At 56.2% G+C, this 16,632-nt stretch overlaps 1 protein-coding gene across 1 annotated transcript in view; it reads left to right on the top strand.

The window, feature by feature from the left end:
- Positions 1-16,632, top strand: part of LOC132805474 (CUGBP Elav-like family member 3-A) — a 73,187-nt gene that overhangs the window by 52,369 nt on the left and 4,186 nt on the right. The window contains exons 10-13 of the mRNA XM_060820569.1: positions 382-456; positions 1,546-1,626; positions 6,097-6,240; positions 11,336-11,472. Coding sequence (XP_060676552.1) covers positions 382-456; positions 1,546-1,626; positions 6,097-6,240; positions 11,336-11,463 — 428 coding nt within the window. The 3' untranslated portion in view covers positions 11,464-11,472. The remainder of the gene's footprint in view (positions 1-381; positions 457-1,545; positions 1,627-6,096; positions 6,241-11,335; positions 11,473-16,632) is intronic.

Here is a 16,632-nt window from a genome sequence, read left to right as displayed (position 1 = left end):
GGGGGAGTGGGTGTGTGGAGTGGGGTAGTGGGTGTGGAGTGGGGTAGTGGGTGTGGAGTGGGGTAGTGGGTGTGTGGAGTGGGGTAGTGGGTGTGTGGAGTGGGGGAGTGGGTGTGGAGTGGGGGAGTGGGTGTGTGGAGTGGGGGAGTGGGTGTGTGGAGTGGGGTAGTGGGGTAGTGGGTGTGGAGTGGGGGAGTGGGTGTGGAGTGGGGGAGTGGGTGTGGAGTGGGGTAGTGGGTGTGTGGAGTGGGGGAGTGGGTGTGGAGTGGGGGAGTGGGTGTGGAGTGGGGTAGTGGGGTAGTGGGGGAGTGGGGTAGTGGGGGTTGAGTTGTTGGGTCTGAATCCTCCCCCTGGCCTGAATGTGGTGTTTGTGTCCTCCAGCCCCTGGCCCAGCCCCTGCAGTGAGCAGCATGGACCCCCTCCAACAGGCTTACACAGGGATGCAGCACTACACCGGTAAGAGACCCCTCGATCCTCCCTCAATCCTCACACCCCCCACCATGTTCCGGACCCTTCTCTCAGACAGATCCCCAGTGTCGGGCAGGGAGGCCTAGTCATATCACAGTCTCACCCAGACTGTGATCTGTCACAACTGGCCAGGGGGAGGCAGGACGCGAGCTCACTGTCTGAGGGGGTCAGGATCAATAGAAACATCTCTCTACCAACAGGCCCCTCACTGGGAGTGAGAGCTCAAATCCCGTCTCCAGTGCTGGGTGTGTGGTGGGCGCTGTCTGACCAGGGGAGCTGGTAAACTGATGGACTAACAGCACAACGAACATTACTCTGTCTCTCACCTCCCAGTCCTGGGAGAGGCGTTTGGGGGGACAGTGTAGAGGGAGCTTCACTCTGTCTCTCACCTGCGTCCTGAGCGTGTTTGATGAGGCTGTTAGTGTAGTGGGAGCTTGACTCTGTATTTAACCCCATGCTGTCCCTGTCCTGGGAGTGTGTGATGGGACAGTGTAGAGAGAGCTTTACTCTGTATGTAACCCCGTGCTGTCCCTGTCCTGGGAGTGTTTGATCGGGGGACAGTGTAGAGGGAGCTTTACTCTGTATCTAACCCCGTGCTGTCCCTGTCCTGGGAGTGTTTGATGGGGGACAGTGTAGAGGGAGCTTTACTCTGTCTCCAACTCCGTGCTGTCCCTGTCCTGGGAGTGTTTGATGGAGGACAGTGTAGAGGGAGCTTTACTCTATATCTAACCCCATGCTGTCCCTGTCCCTGGGAGTGTTTGATGGGTGACAGTGTAGAGAGAGCTTTACTCTGTATCTAACCCCATGCTGTCCCTGTCCCTGGGAGTGTTTGATGGGTGACAGTGTAGAGAGAGCTTTACTCTGTATCTAACCCCGTGCTGTCCCTGTCCTGGGATGGGGGGACAGTGTAGAGGGAGCTTTACTCTGTCTCTAACCCCTGTCCTGGCCGTGCTGTTGAATGTATTAAATTGAGACTTAAACACTAACCTGTTGAGAGCTGGTGCCGAGCTCCCTCAGCAGCCAGACATGATCCAAGCGTGTATCCGTGTTGATTTGACCTTGTTTTCTGTGAAACAGCAGCCTACCCAGCCACATACGGGATGGTCAGCCCAGCGTTTCCACAGCCTCCAGCCCTCATCCCACAGCAGCAACGAGAAGGTGAGTGATATACTCAGGGCCGAGCACAATCGTCACGTCTGCAAACATTATCGCTCAATCTGTCAGTGCCCACTCCCTCAGCACTGACCCTCCGACAGTGCCCACTCCCTCAGCACTGACCCTCCGACAGGGCCCACTCCCTCAGCACTGACCCTCCGACAGGGCCCACTCCCTCAGCACTGACCCTCCGACAGGGCCCACTCCCTCAGCACTGACCCTCCGACAGTGCCCGCTCCCTCAGCACTGACCCTCCGACAGGGCCCACTCCCTCAGCACTGACCCTCCGACAGTGCCCACTCCCTCAGCACTGACCCTCCGACAGGGCCCACTCCCTCAGCACTGACCCTCCGACAGTGCCCACTCCCTCAGCACTGACCCTCCGACAGGGCCCACTCCCTCAGCGTTGACCCTCTGACAATGCCCACTCCCTCAGCACTGACCCTCCGACAGTGCCCACTCTCTCAGCACTGACCCTCTGACAGTGCCCACTCTCTCAGCACTGACCCTCCGACAGTGCCCACTCCCTCAGCACTGACCCTCCGACAGGGCCCATTCTCTCAGCACTGACCCTCCGACAGTGCCCACTCCCTCAGCACTGACCCTCCGACAGGGCCCACTCCCTCAGCACTGACCCTCCGACAGGGCCCACTCCCTCAGCACTGACCCTCCGACAGTGCCCGCTCCCTCAGCACTGACCCTCCGACAGGGCCCACTCCCTCAGCACTGACCCTCCGACAGTGCCCACTCCCTCAGCACTGACCCTCCGACAGGGCCCACTCCCTCAGCGTTGACCCTCTGACAATGCCCACTCCCTCAGCACTGACCCTCCGACAGTGCCCACTCTCTCAGCACTGACCCTCTGACAGTGCCCACTCTCTCAGCACTGACCCTCCGACAGTGCCCACTCCCTCAGCACTGACCCTCCGACAGGGCCCATTCTCTCAGCACTGACCCTCCGACAGTGCCCACTCCCTCAGCACTGACCCTCCGACAGTGCCCACTCCGTCAGCACTGACCCTCCGACAGTGCCCACTCCCTCAGCGTTGACCCTCCGACAGTGTCCACTCCCTCAGCACTGATCCTCCGACAGGGCCCACTCCCTCAGCGTTGACCCTCTGACAATGCCCACTCCCTCAGCACTGATCCTCCGACAGGGCCCACTCCCTCAGCACTGACCCTCAAATGGTATCAGATGGAAGCAAATTGCAAGGGAAACTGAATGTGGGATCATTGGGAGGTTATGCTGCAGTTATACGGGGCATTGCTGCGTCTGTGCTGTGGACTGGTCCCTGCACGTACCAGACTAAATCCTGTTATGAGCGGATTGCTTTATCAGGAAAAGCCAGACAGGGTTAGGGGGGGATTATCCCCTGGGGTTTACAAGGGTCAGAGGTGACTCTGAGGGAACGTATAAGACCCTGAGGGGAGAGGGAGGACACATTACCTGCTGCGTGGGGAATCTCAAACAAAGGGACACGAGGCGATGTCCCCTAAGAATGCCGGGAGGAACTATATCTTTCCGAGACGATTGTATTTGAAATTGATCCTGAACGGGTCCACAATTGCTGACCGGTTTTAAGGCAGACGGAGATGAATCCTCGAGGCGGTGTCCGATTACCGGGAGATTAGTGCTTGGCCGGGGACAGTGCAGGAACACAGAGTCAGAGTTCAAGCCGGACTGGCAGTCAGTGTGGGACAGGATCGAGTGGCCAAGTGCTGAGTGTCTGGGGCTCAGTGCCCACAGTGTGAAGGACAGGACTGAGGGTTCACTTGGCACTCTGGTAGTGTCCTACCTCTGAGCCGCATCCCCAACCAGGCTGCTGGAGTCATTTACAGGGTGGGTCAGACCAGTGGGGCTCGCTGGTTTTACTGGTCTCGGTTTTATGGGTCTCGGTTTTACTGGTCTCACTGGTTTTGCCAGTCTTCAAAGTTTGTGCGAAGATTTGTAGCTCGGGTGCTTGTTGTTGTGGTTCTGTTCGCTGAGCTGGAAGTTTTTGTTGCAAACGTTTCGTCCCCTGGCTAGGAGACATCATCAGTGCTGTGGAGCCTCCTGCGAAGCGCTTCTTTGATGTTTCTTCCGGTATTTATAGTGGTCTGTCCTTGCCGCTTCCGGGTGTCAGTTTCAGCTGTCCGCTGTAGTGGTTGGTATATTGGGTCCAGGTCGATGTGTTTGTTGATGGAGTTTGTGGATGAATGCCATGCCTCTAGGAATTCCCTGGCTGTTCTCTGTCTGGCTTGCCCTATGATAGTAGTGTTTTCCCAGTCGAATTCATGTTGCTTGTTGTCTGAGTGTGTGGCTACTAGGGATAGCTGGTCGTGTCGTTTCGTGGCTAGTTGGTGTTCATGTATGCGGATTGTTAGCTGTCTTCCTGTTTGTCCTATATAGTGTTTTGTGCAGTCCTTGCATGGGATTTTATAAACTACATTAGTTTTGCTCATGTTGGGTATCGGGTCCTTTGTTCTAGTAAGTTGTTGTCTGAGCGTGGCTGTTGGTTTGTGTGCCGTTATGAGTCCTAAGGGTCGCAGTAGTCTGGCTGTCAGTTCTGAGACGCTCCTGATGTATGGGAGTGTGGCTAGTCCTTTTGGTTGTGGCATGTCCTCGTTCCGTGGTCTATCTCTTAGGCATCTGTTGATAAAGTTGCGCGGGTATCTGTTTTTGGCGAATACCTTGTATAGGTGGTCTCAGTTTTATTGGTCTTGTTAGTTCTGCTGGTATCATTGCTTTTACTGGTCTCACAGGTTTTACTGGTTATACTGGTTTCACTGGTCTAACTGGTTTTATTGGTCTCACTGAACTAACTGGTGACTTACTGGTCAGAGAGTCATAGAAAGAGTCATAGAGATGTACAGCATGGAAACAGACCCTTTGGTCCAACTTGTCTTCAACTTTTAGATCTGGTCTACCCTTTTCCATCACTATTTTAAATTTAATAGAATTATGGTCGCTGGCCCCAAAGTGCCCCCCCACTGACACCTCAGTCACCTGCCCTGCCTTATTTCCCAAGAGTAGGCCAAGGTTTGCACCTTCTCTAGTGGGTACATCCACATACTGAATCAGAAAATGGTCTTGTACACACTTATTCCTCTCCATCTAAACCCTTAATACTATGGCAGTCCCAGTCTGTGTTTGGAAAGTTAAAATCCCCCACCGTAACCAGTCAGCTATGACGAGGGGGCATAGCTTTAAATTAAGGGGTGGTAGGTATAGGACAGATGTTAGGGGTAGATTCTTTACTCAGCGAGTCGTGAGTTCATGGAATGCCCTGCCAGTAACAGTGGGAGACTCTCCCTCTTTATGGGCATTTAAACGGGCATTGGATAGGCATATAGTGGGCTAGTGTAGGTTAGGTGGGCTTGATCGGCGCAACATCGAGGGCCAAAGGGCCTGTACTGCGCTGCATTTTTCTATAACCACCCTATTATTCTTACGGGTAGCTGAGATCTCCTTGAAATGCTTGGTGATTTTACTGGTCTCACTGGTTTTACTGGTCTCACTGGATTAACTGGTCTCACTGGATTAACTGGTCTCACTGGTTTTACTGGTCTGACTGGTTTTACTGCTCTCACTGGATTTACTGGTCTCACTGGATTTACTGTGGTTTACTGGTCTCACTGGTTTTACTGGTCTCACTGGTTTTACTGGTCTGACTGGTTTTACTGGTCTCACTGGTTTTACTGGTCTGACTGGTTTTACTGCTCTCACTGGATTTACTGGTCTCACTGGTTTTACTGGTCTGACTGGTTTTACTGCTCTCACTGGATTTACTGGTCTCACTGGATTTACTGTGGTTTACTGGTCTCACTGGTTTTACTGGTCTCACTGGTTTTACTGGTCTCACTGGTTTTACTGGTCTGACTGGTTTTACTGGTCTCACTGGTTTTTACTGGTCTGACTGGTTTTACTGCTCTCACTGGATTTACTGGTCTCACTGGATTTACTGTGGTTTACTGGTCTGACTGGTTTTACTGGTCTGACTGGTTTTACTGCTCTCACTGGATTTACTGGTCTCACTGGATTTACTGGTCTCACTGGATTTACTGTGGTTTACTGGTCTCACTGGTTTTACTGCTCTCACTGGATTTACTGGTCTCACTGGATTTACTGTGGTTTACTGGTCTCACTGGATTTACTGGTCTCACTGGTTTTGTGCTGTGGCGTGGGGTTGTGTAGCGGTGGGCTCTTGGGGACGGGGGGGCTGGCTCAGCGCTGGAGAGGAGGGAGAGGGATGGAGCAGGATTGGAGGGGGAGGGGGAGAGTGAGGAGGGGATGGGAGGGAGAGAGGAGGAGGAGGGGGGAGAGGGGAGGTAGAGGGGTGGGTCGAGGGGGGGCGGGAGTGCGAGGGGGAGGGGGCGGGGGGTTAGGACCAGGGGAGAGGGAGGGAGAGGCATGGGCTGGGGGATGCGCAGCAGCGTCTCTGCCTGTGCTGACCACCTGGGACGCTGTGTGTTTCTCTCTCACCGTCTGGACAGGGCCTGAGGGCTGCAACATCTTCATCTACCACCTACCGCAGGAATTCACCGACCTGGAGCTGCTGCAGATGTTCCTGCCCTTCGGTAATGTCATCTCCGCCAAAGTGTTCATCGACCGAGCAACCAATCAGAGTAAATGTTTCGGTGAGCTCCCCCCTCACTCCAGGGATCTACCCTCACCCTCAGGGACACACCTGCATTGATCTAGCCTCTCGACATGTCCCCAGAGAGTTATAGGCCCACAGCCTCACCTATCAATGCTGCCACTATTCCCATGGTAACCTGGCCATCCCATGTTCAACACTGACATGATGGACCTGCTTTGTGCTGGTGTGGCCCGAGGGATGGGTATTGTACCCACCCACCCTCCCAGCTGCCTCCTTCATAGAGTCACAGAGTCGTAGAGATGTACAGCATGGAAACAGACCCTTCGGTCCAACCCATCCATGCCGACCAGGAGCGCCGGACTGTCGGAGGGTCAGTGCTGAGGGAGTGGGCACTGTCGGAGGGTCAGTGCTGAGGGAGCGGGCACTGTTGGAGGGTCAGTGCCGAGGGAGCACTGCACTGTCAGAGGGTCAATGCTGAGGGAACACCACACTGTTGGAGGGTCAGTGCTGAGGGAGCTCCGCACTGTCAGAGGGTCTGTGCTGAGGGAGCAGGCACTGTTGGAAGGTCAGTGCTGAGGGTCATCACTGACCCTCCGACTGTGCCCGCTCCCTCAGCACTGACCCTCCGACTGTGCCCGCTCCCTCAGCACTGACCCTCCGACAGTGCACACTCCCTCAGCACTAACCCTCCGACAGTGCGGAGCTCCCTCAGCACTGACCCTCCGACAGTGCGGCGCTCCCTCAGCACTGACCCTCCGACAGTGCAGTGTTCCCTCAGCATTGACCCTCCACAGTGCGGCACTCCCTCAGCACTGACCCCCCAACAGTGCCCGCTCCCTCAGCACTGACTCTTCGACTGTGCGGAGCTCCCTCAGCCCTGACCCTCTGACAGTGCCCACTCCCTCATCACTGACCCTCCGACTGTGCCCGCTCCCTCAGCACTGACCCTCCGACAGTGCACACTCCCTCAGCACTAACCCTGCGACAGTGCGGAGCTCCCTCAGCACTGACCCTCCGACAGTGCAGTGTTCCCTCAGCATTGACCCTCCACAGTGCGGCACGCCCTCAGCACTGACCCCCCAACAGTGCCTGCTCCCTCAGCACTGACTCTTCGACTGTGCGGAGCTCCCTCAGCCCTGACCCTCTTACAGTACGGCATTTCTTCAGCGCTGACCCTCTGACAGTGCCCACTCCCTCAGCACTGACCCTCCGACAGTGCCCACTCCCTCAGCACTGACCCTCCGACAGTGCGGCGCTCTCTCAGCACTGACCCTCTGACAGTGCCCACTCCCTCAGCACTGACGCTCCGACAGTACGGCACTCCCTCAGCACTGACCCTCTGACAGTGCCCACTCCCTCAGTACTGACCCTCCGACAGTACGGCACTCCCTCAGCACTGTCCCTCTGACAGTGCCCACTCCCTCAGCACTGACCCTCCGACAGTGCAGCATCCCCTCAGTGCTGACCCTCTGACAGTGCCCACTCCCTCAGCACTGACCCTCCGACAGTGCGGCGCTCCCTCAGCACTGACCCTCCGACAGTGTGGCACTCTCTCAGCACTGACCCTCTGACAGTGCGGCATCTCCTCAGTGCTGACCCTCTGACAGTGCCCACTCCCTCAGCACTGACCCTCCGACAGTGCGGCGCTCCCTCAGCACTGACCCTCTGACAGTGCCCACTCCCTCAGCACAGACGCTCCGACAGTACGGCACTCCCTCAGCACTGACCCTCTGACAGTGCCCACTCCCTCAGTACTGACCCTCCGACAGTACGGCACTCCCTCAGCACTGTCCCTCTGACAGTGCCCACTCCCTCAGCACTGACCCTCCGACAGTGCAGCATCCCCTCAGTGCTGACCCTCTGACAGTGCCCACTCCCTCAGCACTGACCCTCCGACAGTGCGGCGCTCCCTCAGCACTGACCCTCCGACAGTGTGGCACTCTCTCAGCACTGACCCTCTGACAGTGCGGCATCTCCTCAGTGCTGACCCTCTGACAGTGCCCACTCCCTCAGCACTGACCCTCCGACAGTGCGGCGCTCCCTCAGCACTGACCCTCCGACAGTGCCCACTCCCTCAGCACTGACCCTCCAACAGTGCGGCGCTCTCTCAGCACTGACCCTCCGAAAGTGCCCACTCCCTCAGAACTGACCCTCCGACAGTACGGCACTCCCTCAGCACTGACCCTCTGACAGTGCCCACTCCCTCAGCACTGACCCTCCGACAGAGCCCACTCCCTCAGCACTGAACCTCCGACAGTGCGGCACTCCCTCAGCACTGACCCTCTGACAGTGCCCACTCCCTCAGCACTGACCCTCCGACAGTGCCCACTCCCTCAGCACTGACCCTCCGACAGTGCGGCGCTCTCTCAGCACTGACCCTCCGACAGTGCCCACTCCCTCAGCACTGACCCTCTGACAGTGCCCACTCCCTCAGCACTGACCCTCCGACAGTGCCCACTCGCTCAGCACTGACCCTCTGACAGTGCCCACTCCCTCAGCACTGACCCTCCGACAGTGCCCACTCCCTCAGTACTGACCCTCCGACAGTGCTGCACTCCCTCAGCACTGACCCTCCAACAGTGCGGCGCTCTCTCAGCACTGACCCTCCAACAGTGCCCACTCCCTCAGCACTGACCCTCCGACAGTGCGGCGCTCCCTCAGCACTGACCCTCCGACAGTACGGCACTCCCTCAGCACTGACCCTCTGACAGTGCCCACTCCCTCAGCACTGACCCTCCGACAGTGCCCACTCCCTCAGTACTGACCCTCCGACAGTACGGCACTCCCTCAGCACTGACCCTCTGACAGTGCCCACTCCCTCAGCACTGACCCTCCGACAGTGCTGCACTCCCTCAGCACTGACCCTCCGACAGTGCGGCGCTCTCTCAGCACTGACCCTCCGACAGTACGGCACTCCCTCAGCACTGACCCTCTGACAGTGCCCACTCCCTCAGCACTGACCCTCCGACAGTGCCCACTCCCTCAGTACTGACCCTCCGACAGTGCTGCACTCCCTCAGCACTGACCCTCCAACAGTGCGGCGCTCTCTCAGCACTGACCCTCCAACAGTGCCCACTCCCTCAGCACTGACCCTCCGACAGTGCGGCACTCCCTCAGCACTGACCCTCCAACAGTGCCCACTCCCTCAGCACTGACCCTCCGACAGTGCGGCACTCCCTCAGCACTGACCCTCTGACAGTGCCCACTCCCTCAGCACTGACCCTCCGACAGTACGGCACTCCCTCAGCACTGACCCTCTGACAGTGCCCACTCCCTCAGCACTGACCCTCCGACAGTGCCCACTCCCTCAGCACTGACCCTCCGACAGTACGGCACTCCCTCAGCACTGAACCTCCGACAGTGCGGCACTCCCTCAGCACTGACCCTCTGACAGTGCCCACTCCCTCAGCCCTGACCCTCTGACAGTACGGCATTCCTTCAGCGCTGACCCTCTGACAGTGCCCACTCCCTCAGCACTGACCCTCCGACAGTGCCCACTCCCTCAGCACTGACCCTCCGACAGTGCAGCGCTCTCTCAGCACTGACCCTCCGACAGTGCCCACTCCCTCAGCACTGACCCTCTGACAGTGCCCACTCCCTCAGCACTGACCCTCCAACAGTGCCCACTCCCTCAGTACTGACCCTCCGACAGTGCTGCACTCCCTCAGCACTGACCCTCCAACAGTGCGGCGCTCTCTCAGCACTGACCCTCCAACAGTGCCCACTCCCTCAGCACTGACCCTCCGACAGTGCGGCACTCCCTCAGCACTGACCCTCTGACAGTGCCCACTCCCTCAGCACTGACCCTCCGACAGTACGGCACTCCCTCAGCACTGACCCTCTGACAGTGCCCACTCCCTCAGCACTGACCCTCCGACAGTGCCCACTCCCTCAGTACTGACCCTCCGACAGTGCTGCACTCCCTCAGCACTGACCCTCCAACAGTGCGGCGCTCTCTCAGCACTGACCCTCCAACAGTGCCCACTCCCTCAGCACTGACCCTCCGACAGTGCGGCGCTCCCTCAGCACTGACCCTCCGACAGTACGGCACTCCCTCAGCACTGACCCTCCGACAGTGCCCACTCCCTCAGCACTGACCCTCCGACAGTGCCCACTCCCTCAGTACTGACCCTCCGACAGTACGGCACTCCCTCAGCACTGACCCTCTGACAGTGCCCACTCCCTCAGCACTGACCCTCCGACAGTGCTGCACTCCCTCAGCACTGACCCTCCGACAGTGCGGCGCTCTCTCAGCACTGACCCTCCGACAGTACGGCACTCCCTCAGCACTGACCCTCTGACAGTGCCCACTCCCTCAGCACTGACCCTCCGACAGTGCCCACTCCCTCAGCACTGACCCTCCGACTGTGCGGCACTCCCTCAGCACTGACCCTCCGACAGTGCGGCGCTCTCTCAGCACTGACCCTCCGACAGTACGGCACTCCCTCAGCACTGACCCTCTGACAGTGCCCACTCCCTCAGCACTGACCCTCCGACAGTGCCCACTCCCTCAGCACTGACCCTCCGACTGTGCGGCACTCCCTCAGCACTGACCCTCTGACAGTGCCTGCTCCCTCAGCACTGACCCTCCGACAGTGCCCACTCCCTCAGTACTGACCCTCCGACAGTGCCCACTCCCTCAGCACTGACCCTCCGACAGTGCTGCACTCCCTCAGCACTGACCCTCCGACAGTGCTGCACTCCCTCAGCACTGACCCTCCAACAGTGCGGCGCTCTCTCAGCACTGACCCTCCGACAGTGCCCACTCCCTCAGCACTGACCCTCCGACAGTGCGGCACTCCCTCAGCACTGACCCTCTGACAGTGCCCACTCCCTCAGCACTGACCCTCCGACAGTGCCCACTCCCTCAGCACTGACCCTCCGACAGTGCCCGCTCCCTCAGCAGTGACCCTCCTCCCCGGTGGCATGGCTACCTATCCCTGTGGCGCTGCCTGGCCAGGGCCAGGTATAGGAGAGGACGCAGTGGTCACCCAGGGGAGGGTGGGCGTGTGAAGGTTGAGTGGGAGTGAGTGGTTCAAGCCAGGATAATGACTATCCCTTACCCTCCCTCCTGCCCCGCCTCTCTGGTTCCCCCCCCCCCCCCTCACGCTGCTGTGTGTGTGTGTGTGCAGGTTTTGTCAGCTTCGATCACCCAGCTAGTGCACAGGCTTCCATCCAGGCCATGAACGGCTTCCAGATCGGAACAAAGAGGTTAAAGGTCCAGCTGAAGAGACCGAAAGACGCCAACAGGCCCTACTAGGCCCGGCAGGTACGTGTGCATCGAGAGCCAAGGGAGTGGGACTTGGGAGGGGCGCATGGGGTGGGGGAGCTAACACACCCAGAGCCCATGGACGCGAATCCCAAACAGGCAGGCCACAGGCCTTAACCCACCATCCTCATCCCCCCCACCCCCCAGCTCCATCACAGCACTCCTCTCGATGCTGTGCCTGCCCGGCCATTAACACCTCGCAGAACCTCACCACCACTCCCTCGTCGCCCAGGATACTGCCCGGGAAATGGGCACGGGGAGTGGGGATGGGTTGGCATTGGTGGGTGTAGGGGTGCCAGCAATTCGGGGTACAATCACCAAGGGGAGTGGGGGGGGGGGGATGACAAGAGGGGACATGACCCCCCTCAAGCTGAGGAGATGCTCAAGGTGAGACAGGGCCCGGGAGTGTGCGGATAATTTGTTAGTGATCGTTTCTGAACTCAGGAGAGGATCCGAGTGGACCAGGAGAGAATTCAGGCATTACACAGGGTGGGATATTAAAGGGAGTGGGGAGTGAGGGGGGAGAGTGGGATTAGATTGGGTGGGATATTAAAGGGAGTGAGGGGGGAGAGTGGGATTAGACTGGGTGGGATATTACAAGGAGTGGGGAGTGAGGGGGGAGAGTGGGATTAGACTGGGTGGGATATTAAAGGGAGTGGGGAGTGAGGGGGGAGAGTGGGATTAGTCTGGGTGGGATATTAAAGGGAGTGGGGAGTGAGGGGGGAGAGTGGGATTAGACTGGGTGGGATATTAAAGGGAGTGGGGAGTGAGGGGGGAGAGTGGGATTAGACTGGGTGGGATATTAAAGGGAGTGGGGAGAGTGGGATTAGACTGGGTGGGATATTAAAGGGAGTGGGGAGAGTGAGATTAGACTGGGTGGGATATTAAAGGGAGTGGGGAGAGTGGGATTAGACTGGGTGGGATATTACAGGGAGTGAGGGGGGAGAGTGGGATTAGACTGGGTGGGATATTAAAGGGAGCATTATTCCGAAACTCCAGTTGCAGTCTGCATCCCACTCTCTCCCCATCGCACCGTCCACCTTTGGATCAATAGGAACAGCGAGAGCATGGTTTTTAACTGCATGTGTCTTTATTTTAAAAGGAAACATGAGAACAGGGTCATTAATGTTTCATTCTGAATGAGTGCGCTGTCCTGATGTGGATAGATTGTCAGGGACCATCTTGCAATGTACTGACCAATCAGAGAGCATTGTTTAAATGTTGACGCGGTTAATAAGGATGAAGTTTTTCTTTATTCAGACGAAGAGTTTCCTGTTTATATCATGCTGTGAATCTCACAAATATGTCTTTGTTTTTATGCTTTTGCCCAATCCGCCTGCAATGTTACTGAGTCAGTCCCAAACAGCCAAACAAATGCATCTTTTCCCTCTCATTTATTTATTTTGTCCTTCTCTCTTTACACACAATGGTTCCAAATTTGTAGGGGAAACTTATCTCTGTCACCGTCACCCCCTGCCTTTAGAAATGGCAGCCCTGTTCGATGGTGTACCCTCCAACTCACTTCGGGAGTGGTGGCATTTATCTGGGTTCCAAACTGTGTCTCCCGCGACCCCTCACTGTCCCTTCCCTTCCCCCAGATTATTTCCGGATTCGGTCAGGGGGTGTGGTTGTCGCTGGCTGTCACCCCCCTCCCCACCACTACATGGAGGAAGTGTTTTATTAATTTACTAGGAGCACTAATGGGCCTCTCTGGGCAATCGCTGTCAGGAGTCACGAGGGACGCTATGCCGTAAATTCAGATTCTGCCACGCCAAGGTTCAAACCCAGGCTCCCAGAACGCCATCTGGATCTCTGGATTCATAGTCTAGTGGTAATCTCACCTCCACCATTGTCTGCCCCCTTGTCCGTTACCAGTCAGGAGCTCTGATGCCCGTATGACGTAGGAGAGGTGTTGGCATTGAGCTAACGTCGCTGGGCTAACAAGCCTGGCACTCCTCCCCACACGATCCCCTCGCTGGGTCCGAATCCCCAGCCCGGCAGCTGGCAAGACGTTAAAGCAGGTTTTTTTTGGAAAATAAAACTCTTAAATCGTAGAACAGAAACCTAATGTTGGCTCTCACACAATCCCTCGCTGGGGAGGTATGTTTGGGGTCCTTCCCCTCTGTGTGACTCCAAGCCCAGAGCGGCACATCTGCACTGCTGTCACCCAGAAAAGGGAGGCACCCAGGGTTGGTCAACCATTGGCCAGCGGTATCCATGTCCCCCTGGCATCGCCATTCCCTGCCTCCTCAGCTCGTATGTGCCCTCTGGACGAGTGTATTGATGAGTGCCACTCAGAGAAACCACCATAATGACCACCGCGACCCTGGGTGAGTTTGGCTCCCCCTCTCCGCTCTCTCTGGGCCGTCCCTTTTTACTCTCATTCATGGGGTCAGGGCATTGGTGGTTAGGCCCATCCTAGGGGGGCAGTTAAGAGCCAACCACATGGCTGTGGGTCTGGAGTCACGTGTAGGCCAGACCGGGTAAGGATGGCAGGTTCCTTCCCTGAAGGACATGAGTGAACCAGATGGGGTTTTCATGGATTCGTAGTCATCGTGATGTACAGCACGGACACAGACCTTTCAGCCCAACACCTCCATACTGACCAGACTCATCTAATCCCATTGGCTCATATCCCTCCAAACCCTTCTTATTAATGTATCCATCCAGATGCCTTTTGGTTGTCATCATCAGGCACTTAAGTCTAACGCTAAAATCCAATTCCAGATTTTGATTGAATCTGCCCTGGCAAGATTTGGACGGGGACGCCAGAGCATTCCCAGTGTCCCTGAGTCAGCCACAATAGTGCTAGGCCATTGTCCCCCTGAAAGTTTGGGAAGGGGAGACAGGGAGGGTACAAGAGGGACCCTGACCTCTACTCTCCCCCACCCCTGACCCCAGCTACACCTCATCACTGGAGAAACGCCAAATCATCACAGGTTACCCTAAACCACATTGCACTCTATCATGGACATTGGGAGTGACTGAGGGGGGTGGGAGGGGGGCAGGCTGCTGTTAAAATGTGTCCCATCCGTCTCTAGCATGTACACTTTCTTTTCATTTGAAGCTAAGTTGCGTGTTCCTAGCCCCCTCCTCCCCCTTTGTCGTGTTGCCTGTGAGTGACTCTCCCACCGCCTCGTCCCTTAACCCTTTATTTTTCTTTGAATTAAATCTAAAAGTGTGCAAGGGCAAAAGCAATGTTGACAATGGATTTTTTCTCCCCCCTTCTCTGCTCTTAATTTCCATTTTTTGTGTTTGTCCTTCACTGACATTCCCTCCCCCTCTCCCCCCCCCCCCCCCTGTCTCTGTTATCCATCCCTCTTTATGTTCTCATTTTAATACACAAAACGCACGCGCCCCATCACAAAAAATATAAAGTCTGCAGGCGCCAGCTGCCACACCCACACAGCGTCATACCCCTCCGACGCTGAGTTAAAGCAACCTCTTTAAATCTGTCCCGGGACACAGAAGGCTCGTCCCAGTAAGTTATATCGTCGGAATTAGGTGTCTTTTTTTTTTCGCAAGAGATTTGCAATAAGATTTATCCAAACTGTCCTGTTCACAGTCTTGCTCCGTTGCATGACAAACAGTATCTTTTGCAGTTGTGCTGTGCGTTATTTTTCTTCCTTTATTTTTTTTTCTGCCCGTGGATTCGATGTTGTCTTTCATGATATTGCGTTCTGGGTGGTTGCTTCGTTTTTGTATCAATGACCCCCCCCCCAAGTCTTGCCCACCCGCGCCCTTTGAACCTGTGGTATTGTGGGTTGTGCCATTGTCTGTCAGTACCTCTCAGCGTCACCGTTGACTGTTAGCCTGATGCTTTCATTTACAAACGGAATATGGGGGAGTCCTTCATTTCTTGTCCCGCTCCCTCAGTGCCATTTTTGCCTGTCGCCTTTTCTGTGTTGTTGCTTTCGCGCTCTCTCTCTCGCTGGCTGTGCTGTCACTAGCGTTGCTGGGCGTGGAAGAACCATAGTCCCTGAAGGACTCTTCTTCCCCAGCCCACCCTCCTCCTGGGCCTTTCCTCTCCAACCCCTTCACCCCCCCTTGCTCTTCCAGTTCCCAGCCCTCTCCTCCTCCTCCTCTCTCTCTCTCCTGGGTTTCCCTTGCTCTCAGTATTCACCCTCACAAGCAGATGGCCCAAAGAGTGTGCAGGAGGTTAAGGGCATGGACAGAAACCTGGGGGAAAGGCGAGGGTACGCACCTTGGAGGGAAGGGCAGAGAAGCTGAACGTTATTTCAATGGAGAAAGACTGCAGAAAGCTGCAGCGTTGAGGGACTGAGAGCTATAGAGATATACAGCATGGAAACAGACCCTTCAGCCCAACTTGTCCATGCTGCCCCAGATATCCTAACCCAATCTAGTCTCATTTAGAGTCATAGAGATGTGCAGCATGGAAACAGACCCTTCAGCCCAACTCCTCCATGCTGACCCAGGTATCCTAACCCAATCTAGTTTCATTTAGAGTCATAGAGATGTACTGCTCAGAAACAGACCCTTCGGCCCAACTCCTCCATGCTGACCCAGATATCCTAACCCAAGCTAGCCCCATTTAGAGTCATGGAGATGTATAGCATGGAAACAGACCCTTCAGCCCAACTCCTCCATGCTGACCCAGATATCCTAACCCAATCTAGTCCCATTTAGAGTCATGGAGATGTATAGCATGGAAACAGACCCTTCAGCCCAACACCTCCATGCTGACCCAGATATCCTAACCCAATCTAGCCCCATTTAGAGTCATGGAGATATACTGCTCGGAAACAGACCCTTCGGCCCAACTCCTCCATGCTGACCCAGATATCCTAACCCAAGCTAGCCCCATTTAGAGTCATGGAGATGTATAGCATGGAAACAGACCCTTCAGCCCAACTCCTCCATGCTGACCCAGATATCCTAACCCAATCTAGTCCCATTTAGAGTCATGGAGATGTATAGCATGGAAACAGACCCTTCAGCCCAACACCTCCATGCTGACCCAGATATCCTAACCCAATCTAGCCCCATTTAGAGTCATGGAGATATACTGCTCGGAAACAGACCCTTCGGCCAAACTCCTCCATGCTGACCCAGATATCCTAACCCAAGCTAGCCCCATTTAGAGTCATGGAGATGTATAGCATGGAAACAGACCCTTCAGCCCAACTCCTCCATGCTGAC

This window comes from Hemiscyllium ocellatum, chromosome 50 (assembly GCF_020745735.1).
Source record: "Hemiscyllium ocellatum isolate sHemOce1 chromosome 50, sHemOce1.pat.X.cur, whole genome shotgun sequence".
NCBI classification, from domain to species: Eukaryota; Metazoa; Chordata; class Chondrichthyes; order Orectolobiformes; family Hemiscylliidae; genus Hemiscyllium; species Hemiscyllium ocellatum.
The sequence above is the reverse complement of the archived record's forward strand: the minus strand, read 5'-3'. Positions and strand labels throughout refer to the sequence as shown.